At 40.4% G+C, this 24692-nt stretch overlaps 1 protein-coding gene across 1 annotated transcript; it reads right to left on the bottom strand.

Annotated features, from left to right (window-relative positions):
• Window positions 1-107: 107 nt before the first annotated feature.
• CDH17 (cadherin 17) lies at window positions 108-24335 on the bottom strand. The gene is made up of 17 exons (XM_032987865.2): window positions 24252-24335; window positions 22604-22702; window positions 21813-21950; window positions 20235-20373; window positions 18879-19037; window positions 18010-18209; window positions 16144-16275; window positions 15136-15286; window positions 14199-14414; window positions 12872-12948; window positions 11220-11411; window positions 9728-9972; window positions 7744-7874; window positions 6361-6597; window positions 4342-4458; window positions 4120-4236; window positions 108-923 (listed from the first exon to the last, which is right to left on the bottom strand). Exons 1-17 carry the CDS (start codon window positions 24333-24335, stop codon window positions 814-816), a joined length of 2544 nt encoding a protein of 847 aa, XP_032843756.2. The 3' UTR covers window positions 108-813.
• Between the last annotated feature and the right edge of the window lie 357 nt (window positions 24336-24692).

Genomic DNA, 24692 nt, shown 5'->3' with positions numbered 1-24692 from the left:
CCCTTTCCCTTTTTTTTTTTTTTTTTTTTTTTAATAAAATAAACAAACACTAAAACCTTTAAAGAACATTTTTATTCTCATCTAAAGTGTAGGGAGCAAGACCAATATTTGCAGCAGTATGATAAAACAGCATATTACACAATTCCACCTGACTCGGCATGCATTTTTTAACTTAGAAACTGTAATGAAAGGCCATAGTGCTTCACAAACTGGTTATACTCTGTGGTCATCAAAAATAAAAAACCAAAATAACACATTTCTAGTGAATATTGCTAATGCAAATACACCAGCATAATGTAAGCAGGCATGACCCAGGGCAGATTACAGACTACAGTAAATCTGGGAGCTCCTTTGCTGAGAGTCAGGGGGATTCCTGCAACTTCATGGGACATCTTCAAATGTAGCACAGGACTTTATTCCCTGTTGTGATATTCAGTAACTTACTGAGACAGGAAAAGCCAAGGATGTGCAGTTAGATAAAATGAAGTCCTTTGGTAAATCCATATTTACTTCAGCTGCCAAACAAATAAGGCTGGTCCCATATATTGATCCTTGCAGGAGCTCAGCATTTGGTGTCATGAGTTAATACTTCAGTCAAAGCTGATATTCTCATTAATAGCTGCTGCTGAAGTGTACATGTATATTTTTTGTGACTGAAAATTATTACCTACAAAAGTGAGGACAAAAACCTGTGAGCCTGCTTTTGCATGTTTGTATCCTCAGTTTGTGATAGTACACTTCTGGGATTTGGGAGCTACAAAGCTCATTCCTTCCCAATTCGAAGGGCATTTTTGTCTCTTGATGAAACAGTCATTAAGCCAGTCTATTGAGTTCAGACTTATCCTTTACATCTCTTGGATGGCTCTTCTTTTCATTTTTCTGTTTGTATTTCATGTGAAAAAACACACCACCTATAATGAAACCTGAAAAACAGAGAGCAGTCATCAGTAAAGGGAAGAGAAAACTTTCTGAAAAGGTATTTCAGCAGGGGATCTAATGCCCACACTATAACATCGTACTGCTTTACCTCTTGAACAGAAGCAAATGGCTTTGGGGAATGACCATGCAACATTGGACCAACAGCTTGTTCAGGGACCTGAGGCACTGTTGGGCAGGATCAGATGCCCCAGGGTTCGGGAGACTTCCCCCGAGAGGAGAACTTCTCCTCTAGGATCTGACCAGATGGCAAAGTGTCTTTTTTAGCTCCTGTTCCTTTGAGCAGTGATTTGTTATGTTTGTCTTCAACAGTAGCCCCTGTTTTTTGCATTTTGTTTTGTTTTGTTTTGTTTCCCAATGGAATGGAAATCCTGTCACAGCAAATATGAAACTACTGACAGGTTCTTTGGGAACTACTTGGTATCTGTAAGGAATAGCTGATGAGCCCCAGAGATTTGTGCACCTGTGGCTGAGAATGACTGAGATTTTCTTCTGGCCTGAATTACAAGTGCTTATACACTTCATCATCTCCTGTCATACCCAACCTAAGGTGTCTAGATGTCTTCATATGCATATATACAAATACGCATATATGTGTGTATATATATATATATATGTTTGATTTTTTTTAAATCGTGATGAGCTTGTTACACTGTATGTAAGTTTATTTCCCGTTTATCAGTGTTAGATTATCTACCAGTTTCAACGTATCTTTGTTCCTTTACTAAAGTATACAGGAGTGCTCAGCTACCCCCCTTGCTCCATTCATTGGTCTGAATATCTGTTCTTTAGTTGTTCTTATTTTACATTCATATTTGTGGTATCTGAGTAGTTAATCAAGGAATATGCCTAGAATCTGCCACATGATATTTATTCTTCCACCCTCTTCTCAGTGGGAGAAATATCTTCCAGGAGAGACAATTTCCCTTAATGAAAGAGTTTCTCCCATCAGAATAGATTGGTTGAGGGTTTGGGGTATATTTTTTGTTTTGTTACATTTTGTTTTCCAGTGTCTATGCTCTGTGTTTCTTTTAAAGAAAGTAAGACTAAGACGATCTTTGCTCTTGGAACAAAAGGTGCTGAGGTCTGAGACAGTCCCTAGCTCATGCAATAATTCATTCTTCATTCAGATGAACTCCCAAAAGAAGGCTGGTTTTGTGATCATATCTTCTGAGCTTCAAGACCAAACTCAATGTTCATAATCTCTCCAGGTTTCATAAAATATTTAGATACTTCTCATTGTTTTTTCCCTGCCCATCTCTGATCCCTGTTAAATCCACCTGAGAGGCTATCATCTGATTTTGCCTTTAAGTGAAAAGAACTTGTTACTGAAGAAACCCTGCATATTCATTTCAGGAATTCTTTCTAAAGTCCTTTATGAGCTACATACACTGTGTTTTTTTTAAAGTGATAAAACAATAGCAACTTCTACTGTGCTCACTGAAGCTGACCAGCTCTCTTGTAATGAAAATATCTTTAGTCAGTTATCCAACATAATTTTCATTTAAGTGTGGCACTATAGTAAGTGAGGGATCAGATTAAGGCATTGTGTGGAAATAAGTGATGTAAGAAGCTTGAACAGAGATAGTAAAGATGCAGTTTGAGGGGTTTCTCTGTCAATTGCATGGTTGGAGTATGGTTTCTTCCATTTTAAGTTATTTTAATTTATTTTTTTTCTCTCTTTTTATCTTCAAAAGACAAACACATATGCATCACATATGCATTGGCACTTTCTCTTGCTTTAGGGTTTTGTGTATTACAAAAGAAAATCAATACAGATCTTTGTTTTATTCTTTTTAGGTACTGAACTTGTTCTGGGGGGCTCATTCTCTCTTCTTTTAGAATTGAAGTAAGGGTAGCTTACATAAATTCTTGGGTATTTTCCATTTTCTCCTCTAATTTAATCCAACTCTTTTGAATTTGTCTGTAAAATATTTAATTCCTTTTCTTTGATTTTCTCCATGGGTCTTTCACACTCACTTCTCTGCCCCCTACAGTTGATTCTGTTTCCCAGTCTGTCTCTTGTGATGATCACATTCAAAAATCATACAGGTCTGAGCACTGAACTATTCTTGCTTTTCACTTCTGAGGGGAGTGGATTCTATCAACAGTCATCCTCACTACTTTTGCACTTAGATTGAGGAAGAGAATACTGAAGCAGCTAGAGGATGTTATGGCAGGACTCCTCTTGATCATCTACCAAAGGTCTTGGGAGTCTGGGGAGGTCCCTGCTGACTGGAAACTAGCCAATGTTATTCCAATCTACAAAAAGGGTATGAGGGAAAACCTGGGGAGCTACAGACCTGTTAGTCTAACCTCAGGTCCTTGAAAAATTGTGGAGAAGATCATACTGGGTACTATTGAAAGTATTTAAAGAATAATGCATTTAAAGACTAATGCAATCATAGATCATTGTAGGTCCCTTCCAATTGAAATATTCTATTCTATTCTATTCTATTCTATTCTATTCTATTCTATTCTATTCTATTCTATTCTATTCTATTCTATTCTATTCTATTCTATTCTATTCTATTCTATTCTATTCTATTCTATTCTATTCTGTTACCAAAAAAAGATTTTGTCTTGTTTTGGAAAAAGTCTTAAGCTATTCATTGAAGTTACATCAGCTCATTCCTGTAAGAACATAATGCTGTTCACTACCACTTAACAATATAACTGTACTTCATACATGTAAATGCCAGTTTCCCACAGCTCAAAACAATTCTCCATATGAAGAATGGAAACCTACAAAGATGAAATAGGTGAATAAAATCATAGTTGTAAACTACGGGTACAAACATTATAAGCATGACATCCCTGGATGCCTCACTATTTTCTCAATAATCTGGAAGCCCAAGACAAGGCTCCAATACCTTCTCTGACAGGGAAAAGCCAGAGGGAGCAATGGAATTATATAACTGTGGCATTTTCTTCTGTTACAGCTGCTTGCTGTGCTATTGTATGTTGGTGCAGAAGCACAGGCCAAAGAAAGATATTCCTATGACCAAAAACTTGTAAGTTTGCAGCAATCATGATATACAATCATGAGACCTTCCCTCTTTTGCTCATTTTGTAACATTCATGACATCTCTTCACCCAGCAAGTGAATCAGTGTCAGAAATGCAGCAGCACCATCATAGCTCAGAGACCTAACTTCATATCAACAAAGGAAAAGTGACCTACCAATGATGAGCAGGACCCCAATAAGAATTCCAATTGCCTGGCCAGTGCTTGGCCAGGAGTGCTCACGTTGTACTTCGATAAAACATGACTTTTCACTTGAACACTTGCAGATGTTTACTACAAAAAAAATGCCATGACGTTAATGAGAAGTTTAGTATTCCAGTTTGATTATTCATAAATGTAACTGTTGTCTTGAAATTAATCATTCTGTGCATAGTATACCTTCAAGATTCACTTTTCTTTCCAAAGGTGGCTCTCCATTGTCATTAATTATTACTGGAACTTTATACACCTTCTCTTCAAAGTTAGTATGTTTCGGAAAGAGGTAAGCATGAGTAGCTGTAATTAGGAAATGTGACATTCATGTCAGCACAAGAAAGAAATTTAGCTCAACATTCATACTAGCTGCAAATGCTCTTTTTAAAGGCTGCTTTGCACATGATGGTAGCTCCTGTCTTCTCCCATGTCTTCCCAGGTCAAAAGGGACTATCTAAATGCCTAGTCTGGCCTTCAGCATAATATGGTCAGAGGACTTCCTTCCTAATTTCAACAGCAGGCCAAATCTGATCTTGGGTAGTGCTAAACTGATAACATCACATCTAAACCAAGAATAACCCCCCATAATCATAGAAGCCATAACCATTTTAAATTGTTGCCAGGATAACTTAGTAGGACAGACCATCCTTCTAGCACACCTACATTGTCACATGTGAGACTCTAGAACTTGGAAAAGTAAGGTATAACAACCATTTGGATCAGATCAAAGGTCTATCGATGTCAGTATCTTGTCTCTAGAATAAGTGGAGATTGCAATAAAAAAAAACAGCATGTATCTTATTTTCTCCTAATGCTCTCCCAGCCTTCAACCATTTTCTGCTCAGGGACTTCTTGAACGAGATGTAATTTCTTGCTTTGAACTTGTAGAAACTTTCTACATACACAACACTGGCAACAAGTTCCACGGTCAACTACTTCCTCTTTCTATCTGCACTGGAAATAACTCCCATGAGCTTCATTTGAGGCTCCCAGGTTTGTGTACCAGAAGAGAAGGTAAGCAATGAACCTCTGGCCACCCTGGCCATAGCATTCATGATTTTATAGACCTCTTGTATTTTTTCCCCTACTCTCTTCCAATCTAAAAAGTAGTAGCTTACTTTGCTGCTTTCATACACTTTCTTATATCAGGCTACTCCATAACTCTGATTATCCTTGTTGCCTTATCTGAACCTATTTCCAGTTCTACTGCATCTTTTTGGATTTGGAGAGACAAGTTCAAAATTTGAACAAATCATGGATTTATACAGGGGCATAATTATGTTCTCTCATTTCTTCTCTGGTCCTTTCCTAGTAATCCTCAATATTTGATCTGCTTTTCTGAACACTACTGATATTTTGTTCTCACATTTTCATGGAACTGCCCACAGGTATCATTCCTGACTCATAATGGCCAGCTCAGCAACCATGGTTTCAAATGTTAATCTGGGAGTCCAGGGTTCATTTGAATCTGTCATTTTATTGTTCAGCCAACTCAGTCTCGCAAGGTTGTTCTGCAAGTCTTCACATTTGCTTCCTACTCAAATAACTTTGTATAAGGAGAAAACCTTGTCTTCTCATTGCACACCCATGTTTATTGAACTATACAGGTTCTAGCAAAAAACTCTTTTGAAACCCACACATTAATTCCCTTCACTGCAATACCTGACCATTTACACCAACTCTTGAATTTTAAATTATTACTTATCCTTTCAAAAGTTGTCCCTTTCACATCATGGCAACCCAGCTATCTTTAGTGGGATATTTCATCAAACATGTTTTAGGAATTCAGACAGGCTCTATTGGCCAAGCATTTATCAATGTGCTTACTGACCCCCTTCAAAGACCTCCAGCTGGTTTATGAGGCAAGATTTCCCTTTGCACATGAAATGTCAGAAATAGACAGAAGTAATTTTTATTAATTAAGCAAACAGTACATTTTGTTATTACATGTTTCTTTTCTTGTAAGTACTAGTGAAATTTTAGCTTGTAAAGTACTAAATGTCAACTCCTGAAAAAAATAATTAATAGCTTAGATGTTCAAATAAATACATGCCAAAATGCATGTAACTTCTCAAGAACCTTATTTTTTTCTACATGGAGTGCTGGATATACAATAGTAGGAATGAAAAGGAATTCAATATTCCTTTATATTTCCCAGAGTACTCAGAGTCCCATATCATTATAAGAATAGCTTTATTAACTTACCATTGATTTTTGAGATTTCCCAATTATTTCTTGCATCCATATCATCCGCAAGAGAAAAAGTAAATGTTGAATAATACCTCTGTTCATCAGCATCATCAGCTTGAATGAAAACTCTCTCTCCTCCACTGAGCGGGTAACAGAAAAAGGGAGGATAATCCGTAACTAACAGTGGAGGGTTGTCATTCACATCATGTAAATGTAGTATCAAGGTTGTTTTGGATTTCTGAGCTGCATTATCTGTAGAGTTTAACAGAAAGTAAAGTTACACACACATCTTGGTCTTATACGCTGGGCTGTTGCATTTGCAGCTATTGTATAGGTACACCATTAGGAGGGCAGTGGGAGGTGGTATTCTGTCTGCAGGTTGCAGAGGCAAGTTCTCAGGATGTCTTGAGGGACTCATGGTAGCTGCCACTACTTTTAAAAAATGTGGTTTATTTGCCCCCAACTCTTGTTAACTACAGAACACTAGCAAGTGAAAGGAGTCAGACCATCGTATCTGGCAAGTGGTCACATCCAAGGTGACCAGTGCTCATTGGAGCACTCTTTCAAGCATGAAACTCCTAAAGTTTCCCGTGTCTCTTTTATATATAGGAAATGCAAGTCAATAGTCTGCCTTGGGGACAAGACAAGGGGTCCAAGAGGAGCTTTCAGAGCCCTGTCATTTCTCCAGCCAGTTCCTGCAGGAACAGCCCCACTCCATCTCAGTGCTCAAGGAAGCACTCCTTTTTTTTCTGATATACAGGAACTGCATCTTTATGCATATCCCCCAAAACAGTAACCAGCATTATTATTTAACTCTGTTTAATAAGGGAAATCTAGATTTATACCTTATTCAATCAGATATAGTCCAGAGTTTTGAACCCCTGTTAAATGTAAATCACATAATGAAATCTCCCCAGTTGCACTATTTGAAAGAGTCTAATGGCTGGAACTAGGAGCCCTGACATATTCCAGACTAACTAGTGTATTAGTTTTATTCATAATAAAATTAAATTCTCTACAATTTTGCAAGTTACTCTTGTGGTATGTTTTCAAGAAGCATAAACATACCTACAAGAAAGACTAAAATCCTTATAGCTATAGAGGAAAAAAGTGTCAGAAAACATTGATGCTGAAAACACTGAAGAAATTCTAACCTTGTCTCTATGCCATGAAGCTCAAGCAAATATAACAGCATATGATAACAAACTTCATGAAAACTATTTTAATCCTCATGATCTACAACATCAAGATTTTTTTTCAGAAAGTTATACTTCTAAAGATACATCACATGTTCCTGTAGTTTTCATGGGTTTAATAATGGGAAGTGTGATAATTCTTCATAAAGCAGTAAGGAAAAGGGATTCCTCTGTGTGTATATGTAGTTGTTTCATCACTTACTTAGCTCTGACGCAACCACCTCAACTGTGTACGTTTCTTCTTGTTCTCGATCTAAAGTAGAAGCAGTGTATATTTTCCCTGTGGTTGAATCAATCCTCAGCCATTTCCTCACATCACCTTCTAAGGAGTATCTTTGGAAATAAATAAGCAAAAAAAAAAATCACATATACTATTCCAAATCAACAAAAATGGCTGACAAAGAAAATGTTTCTTCATCGATTTTAGGAAAGTGGCTTGATTACAGTTGTACTCAAATAGAGGGTTCTTGGAAGCATCCAACCAGGAAAGACAGACAGAGGAAGGGAGGCCAAAATCACTGAGAATAAGTGAGAGCAGAACTGTGGGAACACCACAACTCCTCCAGCCTGTGTACTGCAACTCCATCTTCCTCCTAACTAGGAAACCTGGAGTGTTTGTGAGCTTTTCATCCAAAAGTGTTCTGTCCCAACCCCATGTCTCTCTCTCCCCATCACATCTCCTACAACTTCGTTTTGATGGGGGCACAAGCCAAAGTCTGGGGGGCAGAGGGAGCAATGCAGCCATGCACCCTTTTTTGGATTAGCAAGGGGTTGAAACTGCAAGATGGAGTACAACGGTTATCTGCTGCCAGTCTGGAGCAGCCTGTAATTGACATCAGGGCAGCGGTGGAACAGAGGGTACTTTAAACATCACAACATAATTGCCATTATATTATTGTTTAACAAAACCCAGGGTCTCTGTGTATTTACTTATACAAATTTAACCATGAACATATGACCCAGTTAAAACACAGGCATTTTTACTTTAAGTAGATGAGACCTGACCTTCTTATTCAGTGCTTTGGTTCTTTCAGTACCCCTTGCATCAAAACTAGCATGCTGACATGCTTGTACATCTTACACTATTTATACTTTTTATTTTATGTCCTTTAACCTATTTTTTAGCAAAAATGTGGTTTATGTATATATGAATTCCTGTCATCTGTCTCTGTTATCATTCCCCAGAGCTTCTGGACTATGTGGCTCACTTTCAAACCAGTTTGACGGAAGGCCAAGCATACTAAGTTCCCAAAAGTTAGGGGAAAGTAGAAAGCCAGATGAGAAACCTCTGGGAATAAAAATCCATGGGAGGCCTAACAGTGATATTCTTCAACTCCATTAACTACTTGGTGTTTTGCTGAATTTTAGCTAAATTTTGAGGATTGTTTGTTTTGGGTTGATCTGTTCAGCATCCCAGCTGGGAATTGTACAGTAAGAGACTCGAATAATTTTTCTATCTGTCTCTACTGTGGAAGGTACATTTACACCGTGCAACACAGTGCTGTGCATAGATCCGTGATCTGGCAGAGAACTCAAAGTGACTTGATCACAGAACATGGCACTGGGCCACCAGATGAGCCAGTTTAAGGTTTTGCATCCCACTCACAAGCATAGGAGTTGTCTTGCACAGAGCTCTGTACCCACAGTGGAAACAGACATATTGTATTTGCAGTTGGAAAAGAAAATGAATTAATTGTCAGTTATAGACTTGAGCTTCACTACAGGTTGTGTGTTTTGGTGAAGAAAAAGCCCTGTGTGGTTTCCTGTATGACATGAAAGGCAGCTACTGTCCTACTGGTTCCCAGGGGTACGCAGTACATGTCTCTTTCATTTGTTAAAGCATTATGGATATGGAAACCCTGCTATTCTCAGACCAGCTCTGCCTTTTTCCTGGAGACAATATATTGGCCTCCTCCCCTTTTAGTTCCCTGGGTCAAGGGCCCCACTAGCTGATGCTTGTCACAGCAGAGAGAAATCTGGTTAGAAAAGCACTGCCCAGCAGTCTGCTGCAGGTGAATCACCAGCCACCACTCCACCATCACCTTCACTTTCTACTAGGAGGTAAGACTTGTGTAAAAAAGTATCTTCCTTCATGCCAGATATTGGGCATGTTTTCCTTGTATCTCTTTTAAAACAATTTTCTAAATCCTAAATTCAATAAATAATTCATGGTCACTCTTTTTTACCGTACAGTATCCCCCTCAGGATCATAGGCCTCCACCGTCATGACCAGGGTATTGAGTGGAATGTCTTCAGTCACTTCTCCATTGTAAACTGTCTTGTGGAAAACAGGTGGCTCATCCACATTTGTTACGAAAACTTTAAACAAGGTAAGGCAGCTGGAGTTGTACTGCACACCTTGCACCAACGGTTCAGGGTTTGTGGCGTTGATCACCAGGTTGTACACTGGAGCTACTTCAAAATCAAGAGCCTGAATAAATTAGAAAAAAGAGGTTCTTTAAGCAATGGCCCCACTTCTGCAGGGAGTTCCCATGGAAAGCAACAAAGTCCCCCTCTTCTCAACGAGGAGATTGCATCTCAGATACAGACGTAATAAGGGAGAACTGTCAGGAGTAAAGTGACACTGGGAACAGTCAATTTAAATTAAAACATATGTTTATTTGGAGGCCTCCTCAACAACTACATTTTCAAATAATGTTGCCACCTGCCTGACTAAGTTTAATAACTATATCCTGTTTACAGCAATAGTATTTATAGCTCTGTATGAGAAGGCCTCGGGTGACCTCTGGGTGTCAAAAGTCATGCAAGGGTTGTTATACCGTGGAGTTTCTCACAATTTCCTCCTTGGGAAAAGAAATTACTCTGAGGTTGAACCTGAAGATGGTCCACTAAATGCTGCGTCTGCCTGTCCTTGGCCAGTCTGGCAGCAGATGACCCGGATGCAAAGAACATGTCACCCCTTGGAAAATGAGTGACAGATTTTCTGGACCCGTAGTTCAAGTGCCTTCAAGAAGGCTAGTTTCAGAGGGAGAGCACTTTCGCTATTGAAATTTGAGGATGTATCAGAAACTCTTCCTTATATTCCTGTCTGCAGCATTCGACATATGGAATGTATCAGCCACTGCAGAATGCACGGACCTTGGCTTTGCTGAGGCTAATGTTTGCCTCAGCAGGAATTGCCTCTCCATCCTGACACTGAGATACGCTGGTCTCACTTGCACCTCCCATTGCAAAATCCACCAACAGCCCAGAACACCAGGAGGGAGGAGGATCTGCCCCGAGACAGCCCACCACTATGGCCACAGCCCGTGGAAATGTTTAGCTGGCTTTCTCTTTTCCAGAAACGTTGCTGCAAAATCACTGAAATAATGCTATTTTTAAAATTTATGGTGCATAAAGACCTATTTCATCAGCCAGAGCCTGCTCTGTTGGAGAAGGGTCCAGCAGCAGAGCCAGCAGAGTGAGCTGCTGGTGGCGGTGGGTGGGTAGGGGACAGCAGAGGCAGGAGGAGAGGTGTGCCTGAGCACTGCACAGGCACAGAGCCTGAGCCCGAGGGTAGGGCCTCCTGCATTCTGCACCATGATTAGGGTGTCCTCACCCCCCAGCAGCCAACCACCCCCTCCCCTGCAAATCATCACCAGGGCAGTTACTGTTTATGACAAATATATATGCTTATATATATACACATAAAGGAAAAGAAAAAACCCATCTATTGACCTTGTTAATCCTGACAAATCCTCGGTTTGTTTCAGAATCTGTGTCTATGATGAATGTGTTGTTTGGATCTCCTTCCTTCACTTGGTAAATGATGTAGGAACTCCCTGTGGCAGGTTCATCTCCATCAGTAGCTTGAATTTCTAGTATCACTGTTCCTACTGGCAGACTTTCTGCAACAGTCACATTGTGATACTGAGGAGAGAGAGATCATTGAAACATGACACACCAAGCACCATCTGCAGATAAAAATTTGAACACTACAACAAGCTTGTGACCCATAAGCACAGATGTATTTTAACCTGCAGGAGCTGTGTGAAGGAGGGGATCAGTGGGTGCACTTCACAGCAGAGACCTAGACAGGATATAGATGTACAAAAGCATCAGTGAAGTGCCTTGCAGCAGTACAGGTGAGTTACCTCGCTGTCCAGGGGAACCCAGAGCTGCAAGATGGGCACTAGAGCCTCTGCAAAGTTGAAACAGCCCCATTTTAACCCATATGTTTGTCAAAGGTGATGGGATCTCTGTCAGTGGGTAAGCTACTAGTATAACAACAGTCCCAAACCATTACCTCCTCTGTTGAAACCACTCCACGTTCATGCAATGCTCGCAGCAGTAGGGACAGTACAGCTCCTCTGTACACAGTGAGCACCCTGGCCATTGACTGTTAAATATTTAATTGCTTCATGCACCATAGGCCGTTGCCACATTAGCAGCCCAGCTCCATTTACTCTGTTTGATCTGTGCCCTGACCCAGCGGTCTCATCTTGAGACCAGGTCCTGGACTGAGACCTTGAGGTGAGAAAGAAAACAGCCTGCTATGTAAGCACCTCGTCTGCATGTGTCTAAGCTCCCGTTATCATCAACAGAGAGCTGGGAAATGCAGTCAGCAAAGCCCAAAACCCCACACAGCTTCCCCAAGAGGACATCTACACCTGATGGGCCAGACAGCTCTCCTGAGCCTACCGCATACGTCGCCTACAAGTACAGTGGGAGATTAGACACTTAAATGTAGACACTCCAGCCACTGCAGTGTCTGCAGGGAGGCTCGAGCCAGCAGGCAGAAGTCACAAAAGCTCTGCAGGTCTCTCTGCCAGATGCCAGCACCTTCACCAGAGGAAGAGGCAAGAACCTGACACCCATTCGGGAGCCAAGGGCCAGTAGGTATGTGTTTGGACATGGATCACTGGACCAGTGTTTCTGGTTAAAGCAAATAGGTCCTTTGATTGCCATTCACCTTCTGTTTTTTCTGGATACATTAATATTGTGTTTGGAAGGGAATTTAGGAGATATTATGTTTTTTCCATGTAAATATTTTAATTAATTTTAATGCCTTTTCTTCACGCTTTCCCTCCAGAACTTGCATTTCTGGAATAAACAGTTTTAATAGAATTATTTATTTCTGTACACATAGTTTTCCATTGAGAAAATTACCATATATTTCGGAATTAACTATGAGTCAGTTCCACTGTTCACTGTCTAGATACAGCTTACATGCAGGCTTTGCAGAATACCTTGCCTTTATTTTCACTAGTGGATTGCTCTAGTACTTGTAAATAGTTAGTTTCCCACTGGCATATTACAGACATTGAATGTATGCTCAAACATTTGTCAAAAGTTATTGGGACATCAAAAATGGTGTTAAAAATACTCACATCTGATTTTTCAAAGATGGGAATCTGATCATTGATGTCGATGACATGTATTTGCACGTCACAGATTGTTTGGAATACTGCATGGAAAGAGAACAAATAATGTCACAGCAACTCTTCTGCCCAAAATAGCTTTCCTTCAGAAGGGTTTGCTGTGAGCAAAAGTGAGCGCTGCCAAATTGCCCAATCCAAGCAGTCTTACTGTTGTAAGAAGCACTTGATCTCCAATATCTCTTAGCCAGTCACAACCTCACTCTCTATCTTACTATTCACCTTCCAAAATTCTTCAGCACTGTCCCATCCTCTTTCATTTAATTTCCTTTATGCTTTTTTAACCATATCCATTTATCAGGATGATGATAGCTGTGAATTGTTTTCTCAATATCACTTTTGCATGTCAAAAACTAAGCCCCAGGATGTTATGTTATCTTGCCCTCTTGGTGGGCCATCATTTTCATTACAGCCAGACTTAAACTTCAGATCTATGTAAATCTAAGCACTACCTGAGCAGGGGCACACATAGCAACAGGGGTTTGTGATTTTAAAAGCATATTCTGTCTGGTCATGTGCTAGTCATATGTAGCTGGATTTTAGTGTTTTATGGACATATTTCAGGAGATGAAAGTTAAGTAATATTCTAAACAAAACTGTTTAGATGGAGTTCAAATAAGCATTGAAAACAAATCACCATCTTCTCCCTCTGTAAGGTTTTCATATCATCTGCCTAAGTGATGTTATTTCATTTACAGACATGTAACACTGCTTTCTTTACATGCCAGTTTCTCCATCCACAAGTTTTGCCTGACTATAAGGGCTCCAGCGCAAAGCTTTATGCTTTAGTATGGAGCCCAATTTCCATTCAGTGAACCACAAAGGACTCCTGGGAAGTTACATAATGGACAAGATTGTTTTTGAAGATTAATCTCAGCTCTTACTCTCTTAAAATACATTATCTGGACTCTCCAAGCAGCTGTGTTTAATTTCTTGATTTTTTTCAGCGAGTCCTTTTGAAAGGTTTTGGGGGAAAACCACAATCATGATCTCTTCATTTTTTTCCCCTGTGGAAGGAAATCTCTTACTGGAGTACTTGTTAACAAGCTTCCCAATTTATCCACACTTTGCCCTAGAGCTGGTTTCCTTCCATACTTGCATTATGAATCATGATTAACCTCCCTGAAGCTCAAGAACAAGGCACTACCACGCCAAAGCAAGCCAGCTCTCACTGCTGCTGCCTGTCCAGGTCTCCTCTCATCCCTTGGACACTGAGCATGGGGGATGCCAGAGTGAACAAAATTATTCCAATGTATAACAAACAGCAAGAGTTACATACCTGGATCTGTCACCAGCACCTTCAGGGAATAATTGGATGCAATGCGTTTGTTCAACGAACGGCTAGTTAACTGCAAAATCCCAGTGTCTTGCTGAATAAAGAATAGATTACTTGCAGGAACAGCAGGAACCTGACTTTCGATTTTGAACTGCAGACGAGAGTTAAGGGTGTTCTCCTCATCCATGTCAGTAGCAGACAGGGTGCCAATATTGCTTCCTGTGGCAGATGAGAGACCAAAGTCAGTCAGATAATGCAGTGGTTCTATTCCTCCACAGAGGTACACACTGACAACAGTGATACCTATGCAAAGAGTAGAAGGGCAATAAAAATACAACTGTGTGGAAAACATTGCAGTGGATACAGTCATTTGACTTCTGGGAGTTTTTCCTTTAGCATCTCAACCATCTGTTTTGGGCTTGGGGTAGTCCAAAAGGACCAGGATACGTGTTTTGATCCGAAGTGACTGTAACAACATACACTACAGCCTTGAAACCAAATAACTGATGTGAAGACTTAGTAACAGATTTCAGTAATGGGCCATTGAAGTCAAAGTCATTATGCTGGATGGGCATCTGGATGAAGGAAAATAGGCTCATGCCACTTTTAGAGCAGTATTTCTTGCATTAGTAATAAAAGGTGTCTTTTTATGTTGTAAGCAGTTGTCCAAAACTGTGGTTGTGAAAAAATGCAATTTTATATTTTGCATGGAACAGCATCTTTTAAGTAGGGGTCTTGGGTCTCTCCTCAGGTTACTGAAATCCTTTCCACATGAATTATTGAAGTGAACACAACAGGGCTATTTGTACGGGAAAACATTTCTATAGGAGGGCTACCTCTTACTCCTTGGAATCAGAATTTTTAGCTTTATTTGCACCCAGCTGGAAACAGTAACAGGGTTAGAATGTTGTGTATGAATGACTAGAAGTTGCTTTCTTACCTGCACCTTCATTTTCTTGCACTTCAATTACAGTGAGGGCCTGCTGGCACACAGGAGGATTGTCGTTAATGTCTTGCACAATAACATGAATGTGCAAAGGCTTGTCCACCAGTTCTCCCATGTTGTCTTTTGTGACCACAAAGAAAGAATACTGCAATAAGAATATTGAGTTTAGATGTATTGAATGTCCACTGTGACAATATTTTGCATTGAAATATGTAACTACAGAATGTTCCATGAAGATCAAATAACATCTCATATGTTTGTTCAGTATTTTCATTGTTTAATTTAGAACTCTTCCATCACCCCTTAGTACCTGAGGTCTGAGTTCTCGAAGGAATTTAAAAGTCCTAAATACTTCACTGAACTGTGAACTTGCTCTCACAAAAATTCAAGAAAATCAAGAATTTCTAATTTTTGCCACTTTACAAATTCATCTGTCACATACAGAGGTAGGATTTCTCCAGCATATATGAACTCTGGCCAATTCTGTGCCCAATTTTCCTCCAAGAACAAGAGTGGACAGAGGGTTTTCTGTCCAAAAGACCCCCAGATGGGGAACTTCAGGGTAAATTTACAGTTGCAACTGCAACTCTTTGTGCTGTGGAGAGATGCCTGTGGCCCCTGGCATCTGGAGTAGATCTGAAACATCCAAATTTCCTGCTTTCCACAAATGCCACTGTCCACATATTGCTCATGCACCTTCAATCCTGCCATGGTTGGTCCATGTTGTATATTGTACATATGCTGTGGGCAGAGATAGCTGCTGATGGACCCTTGGAGAAATGTTGTAGGGTACCAAACTGAAGGGCATCTACAGTGTAGTAGATGAATGTGTTTTCATATCTAACAAGTCATTCCCAAACAGAAATTACAAGAAACAAAGCTTTTATTTCTTCTTTTCCCCTCTGTCCTTTCTAGTGAGCTTTCTCATATCTAATCCTACACCAATAATCAGCTTCCTGCTATGGCCTCTTCCCATCAGTGAGGTTTTATGTGTTTACTTACAGTATCTTTTTCTTCCCTGTCCAATGGATCAGTCACATAAATAACCCCGTTCTGATCAATGGAAAATGGGAGCTTGGACAGCTTTTCTTTTTCAAAAATGTCATAAATTACATCTGGCTCATTTGAGTGCACCTAAAAACACAAAAATAAGTTAGGATAAGAAGTCAGAAGTGTAGACTGAGATTTAACAGGGATCATTTCTGGACCACAAACAGAAAAGCTTGCATTCTTGTTAGCTTCATAAACCAGAAAATTAATAGTTTGGCAGGCTCTTGGGATGAGCTGCAGAAAACCAAACTGATAATCCACCTCTGTTCTCTGAATTGTTGTGGTGAAGCCATTTTACCTCAATTTCTCCAGCTGTCCAGATGGCCTTGATGCTTATCTTTTTATGACAGGGTTTTGGGATGTGGAGATAAATGGTGAAACATGAGAAGAAAGCATTATATGTATTTGAATGTCTTGACACTAATTTATTTCATCTCATTACACTGTCTATTCCTGTCTGTTGTTTTGGTTTATGTAATTCAGAGATGTGAAACAACAAAACAAATATTCAGTACCTATCTGAAAGTATGTGTGTGCATGCTCTTTACACGCATCAAAATCTGCGATGAAGGAACTTTAGTGAGGTGCTTCAGATTTAAAATGAAATGCAGTAATAAAATTGGTAAATTAATGGAGTCAGTATTATTTTTTATGTTGTATACTATATAACAGCAATTGCATTTCATTTTCTCCTAGGCAGAATCAACATGTCATTGGCTACCACGTGAAATTTATATCCAAATGACCCCAGAATGGGAGCACCATTGTATGTTAGTTTTTCTCCCACCTATTTTCACTCTGGACTTCCTCTGACTGTTACTGTGGCCAGTGGGAATAGCACAGAGTCAGTTACACTTGCAAACAGGATCTGAAGAATCCTGATACATCCAAAGATGATGGCACTGGGGGTGTGAGTGCCAAGGCATTTTTCAAAGTCAATCATTTCTGAAAGGCTGCCGGCCTGTTAGTTAATATTTAGCAATGCATATATTGCTATTGGTCTGTGGTTATCAGCAAAATATTTTGCATTTGCACTGTGAAAAGAACAATAACATGGGAATGCAGGATGATGAAGGAGGGCATTTCATCCCTTCATGGGTATTTGTGATACAGCAGGTGTGCTGCGTCACACAAAACTGGTCACAGCAGATGCCCCTGAGTGCGAGGGACTGCCCGCAGCAGGGCTGCAATGGAGCTGGTCCCCTGCCAGTCTCTTGTGCAGATGGAAGAAGCTAACCTCAAAATAACCTTCAACAGGTTATCTCTTGGTTTTCCCAAAGCCCAGAGGGCTTGTAGTGTTAAAGCAAGACTGGAAGTGCTTGCAGAAACCCATTGGGAGGGAAAAGCAGCACCTCTGCAGAGGCACCCAACTATCACATGTCTGTCTGGGAGCTCCCTTGGGGTGTCTCAAGAGCTTTATCTTTTATGTTGTGTGAAATATCCTTGTAAAGCACCTTTTTAGTTCCAGTCATTACACTGCAACAATATTCTCCAAATGTCTTCTCTATCTATGGGATATTCTCACACACAGGTGGTGCTATCAGCCTCTCCAAACTGAAGGGCAAGGTCCAGTCACTCTAATGTTTGTATTGACCATACCTCAGTCACCTTTAAACCATTAACTTTCATACTAATAAGTTAATGAGACCTGCATTAAAGATAATTTACAAAGAATACCATATAAAAAATAACCGGGAGGTGCCAAAGTGCTCCAGAAGACCCTGGTGTTGAATGCAGTGGGGACACCTTCACAGTTAGCTGGGAGAAAATGCCTCTGGCACCAAGGAGAGGTGCAGGGAATGTGGTCAAGGGCCCTACCTGGGTGATGTTTACAGGATAGACCTGGGTTGAGTTTTCCAGGATGCGGATGGTGGGGGGGGCTTTCCACAGGCTCTCCTTCACAGTGATGATCACATCAGCACTGCTGGTGAAAGCGTTCGTTGTCATCCCTGCCATGTCCCTTACGGTGACGACAAGCGTAAAGGTGTCCTGCTTTTGAGGATCTAAGTAATAAGAGCCTAGAGACAGAGAAAAGAGCCAAGTGAAATGAATAAGAGGCTGGGGAGAAGGCTCATCTGCCTATTGACTCCTATATGCATTATACTGCTTCATCTGCTACACACTCACTCCTCAGATGGGCCTCTGTGCCAAATCTCAGCAAGTCATTTCCTCTGGCTTTTCTGAATGATGCAGCACAGCATCATGTGGATGTAAGCATATGAGACCTCTGTGCTGTGGTCTCATGTGCAGATGCATCACTGAACAGCCATCACTCCAGTTAGACACTTGTTCAGCCCAGCAGAAGAGGTGGGGTTTTTAAATCATTGGAGTTTAGTTGGGATCACGTGGCTGGCTGACTTTTCTCTGCATTGTTCTTCTTACTGCTTTTGGGCTTCTAGATTTCAAGGAAGAGAATTCATCCCAAGATAAGACTCAGCGTAGTCCTGAGGGTCAGAGGATCTACCTCTCTTTTTAGTGTACTTTTAGATCCCAATCTACATTTCTGCTAACTTCCCTTGAATTTGGCAGGACACAAAGAAAGTTCCCCAAAACCAGAGCATCTGTGGGTTATGTGTCACTGACTATGTTTATTCAGAATTTAACATCAGAGCTGTGTTGCTGTTTGGTTCCTATATACACCTAGGAACTCATGCTTGCTTTTTGACAAACAAGAGTTTTTTACATACCCATCTTACTCGGTGAAATTGCTCCAGTTACACTATCAATCTGGAAAAGCATTTCTTTATAAGGGTTGGGAAAATGATGGAGAATGCTGTATATCAGCTGTGCATGGGGAGTTGTAGGATCATCGCGGTCAGTGGCATGGATGTACATGAAGGGTTTGCCTGTTCAGATTAGAGAAGGAACAGTGGTAAGAGGAGACTGAAACCTCAACACATAGTCCATCCAAGCAGACCTCTCAAGCCAGGAAGGTAACTTATGGGAAGCTGCTGTTGTTTCATAATGCATCTCTCATGATAAGCCATACTTGTGTGTGGAGGTTACCTTGTCTGTGTACCATCCCACAGGTTCCCCCTCCATCTACTTGGTAGGACCACAATAGGTGTGAAGATCATTTGATGAAGAAGGTGGCAGAGCTAAATCAGAGAGCTATCTACCACGCAAGAGTGCCTGCACCCATAATGTAGCTCACTGGTATCTATCTTTAAGGCCACTTTGTAGTCCTTATACAAATCAGTTCAACCCAAAGCACCTTGAGAAAAATGTTCTACAGCTGTGACACGGAACAATCATTCAGTGAAAAAAGATATGGAAATGCATGGTAACATAAGTGAATTTTTGCCTTTTGATCACCAACACAATATTTAAAATCTTTCTGACTTGGATGAAGTTGAGGAACACAATAAAATATTGCAAATTGGATTTCTGACCCCATGGAATGTTATATGTGTATTCTTTAGCAAAAGTTTCTTCTTGAGTCCATAGTCACAGTGTTAACAACTGGTTGAGTCCTTTAATTAATTTCCAAGATCTAGGTCTTGAACTGCTCTGCAATACTTTACTGATTTCTGGACTGGATCACTGCAGTCTCTAATCCAAGACTCTCTCCTAAACACTAAGGTTCAGCCCATGTTCTGAGAAGCATCAGTCACAGTAAATACATTCCCTGTACCTACACTGGCATTTTATTTCACTGATGTGCAAAGACTTACATATTCTTAACATTGTCTTTCTGTATAGTCTTTGGCAACCTTTAAACTTTAAACTCCTTCTAGCATAAGGTGGGGGGAGGTTCAGTGCAATGGAGAGGGCAGCAATATTCACTTGTTAAGTGATACTTGCAAAGCAACAAGTACTGTGAAATATTTCGGATTACATTCATCCCTTTACACCATACAATGGTCACGTCTTTACCCTTTCATTACATTATACAGGCTTGCATCCTTATTTTATACAGTCCCGTGGGAAGGCAAACTGATATTTTTTCAGTTTGCTGCAGTATAGCACCCACTTTATCTGCCTGTTTACCTAATCTACCTAGCTTCATATTAACTATAATATTTAATTATTATGATGATTACCTGGACGGGAGTTCTGCCTGACTATTCCAGTGTACTTTGTCTGGTCAAATTCTGGTGGGTTGTCATTGATATCCTCCACATATATTGTAACAGCATATGGACCTTTCACTGTGTTTCCCTTTTCATCCAGACTTTCCACCTTGATTTGGGAAAAGAAGGAACAGCAAAGAAATATTTTTATGTAGATAAATTAAAATATATAAATGAACATCAGGATGTCAAATGCCAATTCATTCTTACTGTGATGCAAACCTGGTGAGAGCCATCACTGGGTGGTTCCATCAGCAATGACAAATTTACCACAGTAGCTCACTGACAATAATTCCTCACAGTATATAATGCCAACAACACAAAACAACCTACTCCTGCTTCTGATGACACGTTTCAGACGGCAATTTCTCACTTCCAGTCTCAGCAGACTACTTGCATTCTTGCACAGCTTAGATTGATGCTTTTCTTTAAATAGAAATAGATACTTTCTGAAGAACAAGGAGAAAACCCAATATGATGTAGCAGACTCAAGTGTGTTATTGTAAATACCACACTAGAAAAACAAGCTGATCTAAGGGTTTGTAAAGAAAACTTAATTCTTGTTCTGATTACATTTTTTGTTCCAATTTGGCTTATTTTTCAGCCTTTTTTGACTTTAAAGCACCAAGTATATATTATGTCTGTCAGACTTTATTTTGCTTGCACATAATATATCAAATCATGATTATTTATGCCTAACCAAGTATCATTTTTCATTTCTGTCATCACTTCTTATTGTCTGTAAAGGATTCCTATGTTTAGGGTTAATAACTTCTGGAGCTAGAAAATTGTTCTCTCTAATTCAACCCAAGGGTGCTTTAGAGATGAGAACATGACATCTTCTTCTCAGTTGCTAGTGCCTCAGAAAAAGACAATACCATTTTTGACACAGAATAAGGTCAGAAGGCTATACTGAGACCAAAAGATTGCCTATCCGCTGTCCCACTTCCAACAGTGTTTACAATGAGATCTTTATGAAAAGAGTATAATAACAGGACAAGCACACAATGCTCTTTCCTCTAATAGCCTCTGACATCTGCCAAAAAGCATTCTGCTGTTATCTAAAAGAGGTTAAATCTGTGTCTCTGCACCTAAATGTCATTTGTTTACACCATTTGTCACTAAATAGATTATAATCTTCATAAATAGATTACAATAGTTTATTTTCCCATTCTAGCCATGGAATTCACCCTAATGGTCTTCAGGAATAACAAGCGAATCTCATTCATTGGGCCAGATTTAATTTCCAGTCAAGTGTCCTCCTCATATTAAGAGAACTAAAGGATTAGTGTTGGCATTGGTGTTGGTAATTTTTGTTTTCTCAGCATACCCTTCCTGTGCTAAGGAGCATTTTCCTGTGCAAAGTCTTTCAGAACTATAAACCCATGCATCTTTCAGCAAAGCTCAATATTAAAAGTGAAAAAGCTGTCTGTAAATACAGACAAAAGAAAGAATTTGGAAGTTGAACAGTTTTCCATTAATTTCAGGTTTACCAAACAAGGGTGGATATGAATAACCCTCCCTTCCTATTTTTCATTGAGTTTTTACCTGCAGCTTGTGCACTGTTTTGGTTTCCCAGTCCAGAGACCCATTGAGATACAGGATTCCTGTCCACGGAACAATGTCAATTATTCCATCTTTTTCACCAGTTGCTCTGAAACTCACAGCAGGTGGCTCAGATGTGAACTATAATGGGGGAAAATCAGAGGGAAAATCATCCTTTTTCAGCATTTTCACCATAATAAAAATAATTTCATGCATTTGTGTCTTTTAAAATCTATTGCCAACAGTGTGTTTGGCTGGGGGAATGATATTCCAAGAGTCTGCTCAGACGAATCTGCTCTTTTCTGATCCTCAACAGAGGAGTTTTCACATTATTTCCTGAATGCTGCAGGAAATCCCAACTGTGTTTTCTTTCCAAAGCAAATGTCTGTTTAGGACAGGGCTTTGTCTGAGCACGGCAATGGAAAAAAATGACACACATCCTCCATTTGCCTGGGAGCTGGATCTGTCCTTCTGTGGTTATGGCTTTGGGAAGAAAACCTCAGAGCTGAAGGAAAATGATGACACGTTACATGGAAACCCATTCTCTAGGAATGCTGATTTTATTAATCCCGGTCTGAGGATATCCTCTTAAAATGTGTTTGAGAGAAGGGGTTGTCTCCTGCTTTTTGCATGTAGACTCTTGAATTCCCAGATAGAGGAAGTCAAAGTTAATTTCAGATCCTCTCAGGGGACTGTTCTTCCCACCAGCATGGATGACAATGCTGTCCATGAGGTCAATGTGTGCAAACTATGTGTTTTTTGACCAGACTGGATACCAAGAGACACTTGATTACCTGATAAATGAAGCGCACTCCCCCTCCTTCTGGAACAGAGAAATTCATGTCCTTCAGAGGCCCAGTTACATGCAGGCCCCCAAAATTCTGGCACATAGCCTGTGAGAGATAGAGAAAGAGATGGAGGAAAGCAGCTGAGGGATGTCTGCTGTCACCACACAAGAACAGCAGGTCTCCATCATTGAGCCTCTTGCAACTTATTTTGCTATAGTATAATGGATGAGACTCTTGCAAGTTTGCCCTGAACACCTCCAGGTTCTTTAGTGCATATTAATTTTTAAAAGCAGTATTATTTATTAAGTAATTTGGAAACAACCATTTGGACCCTGCCCTTTTCTAACCACTACATAATTAAATGAGATTTGATCTACTTTCAAGAGCAAACAGAAGCACCAAAGAGCTGAATATAGGCTGAAAGCAAGAGGAAATTCACAAAAGCACTTCTGGATCAGCTCTGTGTCCCCAGCAGGACCAGCCACATCCCACAAAGGAGATGCATATTACTTCAGATACAAGTGTGTTGGGAGACCCAACACCACACGTGGGGATGGGGAGGAATTGGGGCTTCACCCCTTTCAATTTCCTCAGTATATCCAACCCTTTTTTGTAAGGGAAAAAGGTGTGTCTCTCCAGATCCCCTATCCCCCACCATCTGGGCCAGCCTTTCGAGCCCTGTGCCTTCCGATCAGTTGCATGTGAGTGCAAACCACAGCCAGAGCAAACATGTCCTGCTGATCTTTGGCTTCTACCTCACGGCAAAAATGTCATGCAAATCTGTCTCAGCCTCTGTTTTCTTTCTAATGGTTGGCAATGCCTTCCCATGATGTTTCTCTGTCAATTTTTTTATGAGTTTTATATGAGTTTTATAACCACCTTCTCCCTAGTGCCCAAAGACCTCCACACACATTTCTGCTATAACATTTCAGGACTGTTCTTGCTTTCAAACCAAAAAAGCAAAGCAAAAATCAGCCTCCCAGAGCTGCCCTTGAACACTCAACCTACAGTTCAGATAATCTACCTGTTTTTCCAAAGGCAAGACTGAAGTCCCCTGAATGCCTACTCTTCTTTCCCTTTCGCCAAGGTCTTGCCAACATTGAGGAGCTGTCTGCCAGAACTAGGGCTCCATCATTTGGCTGCACAGGTAAAATTCCCTTCCTTCCAGAGTAAAAATCACTTTATTTTGCTTTACAGATTTGGAGTGCCATTGCCACCCTGTCTATCACTCCGTGGAGTCAGGCTCTGGGAACACATGTTCTCTGCTGCATGACTTTTCCCCTGGATTTGGTCCTATTGCTGCTGGGACAGCTATTTGGCCTCTCACATAAAAGCAGAGTCTACATATTACCAAGGGAAAACTTAATTCTGCCTATGAAAAAAACATAGCTAAGTTCAGCGTAATTTACCCTAAAGCACTGCTCTGTGTGTGTGTCACAAGTGGTGTTTGAATAACACCATATTCGGCTTAATAATAGTCGGAGATGCTGCCTCCTTGCCTACAAGGGTTTGTGACTCTTTTTGCAAACAGGAAAATTGGAATATTCTGAGAACTGGACAGAAAGAAGGGGGATGCTAGTGAGCACTAGTGACAGTAGAAAAATATCCAAAAAAGCTATGTAATAGGTACGCATATCAGGAAAAAATACTTTACTATTTTTGCTAAATGCTGACTGATGGTCTCTGCCAGGGACAAGATAGCAGGGCCCTGGATCTGACCTGTTGAGGCTGTTCCCATGTCGCACTGGTGGGCACAACCTGGCTCCTGGGGGTTTTCTCCAGGGCCATTTTGTGTAGGAGATTTGCTTGGTCATGTTCCTTTCTGCGGAGGAACAAAGACTGAGACTATAAAACCCAACGGGTTCAAAGTGCAGGCTGGGAAGCAAGTAAGAGATATCTCTTCCTGTTGATTAAAATTACTTTATGTGGACCATAAATATTTCCAAACGTATGTCTAGATCATGAATCACTACTCAGGGGCCCGGAGGGGAAACAGGGTTTTCTCCCTGGCCCATATTCGCCTGGCGCCCCTTTTGAAGATGACTATAATGCCTGTGGAGTGGCTTCATGGGGGGTTTGCAGTCCCATGGGCAGC

Source organism: Tyto alba, unplaced genomic scaffold (assembly GCF_018691265.1).
Source record: "Tyto alba isolate M040663 unplaced genomic scaffold, T.alba_DEE_v4.0 Super-Scaffold_9, whole genome shotgun sequence".
Lineage (NCBI taxonomy): Eukaryota > Metazoa > Chordata > Aves > Strigiformes > Tytonidae > Tyto > Tyto alba.
The sequence above is the reverse complement of the archived record's forward strand: the minus strand, read 5'-3'. Positions and strand labels throughout refer to the sequence as shown.

Bases quoted from the DNA above. Each gene is read 5' to 3' on its own strand.
- CDH17 (XM_032987865.2), bottom strand. From the start codon at position 24,335: ATGGGAACAGCCTCAACAGGTCAGATCCAGGGCCCTGCTATCTTGTCC. The intron at 11,412-12,871 runs GTGAGTATTTTT...CTCTCTCCTCAG, and splicing joins CCATCTTTGAAAAATCAGAT to TATCACAATGTGACTGTTGC. The intron at 4,459-6,360 runs GTAAGTTAATAA...TCCTAATTACAG, and splicing joins GGAAATCTCAAAAATCAATG to CTACTCATGCTTACCTCTTT.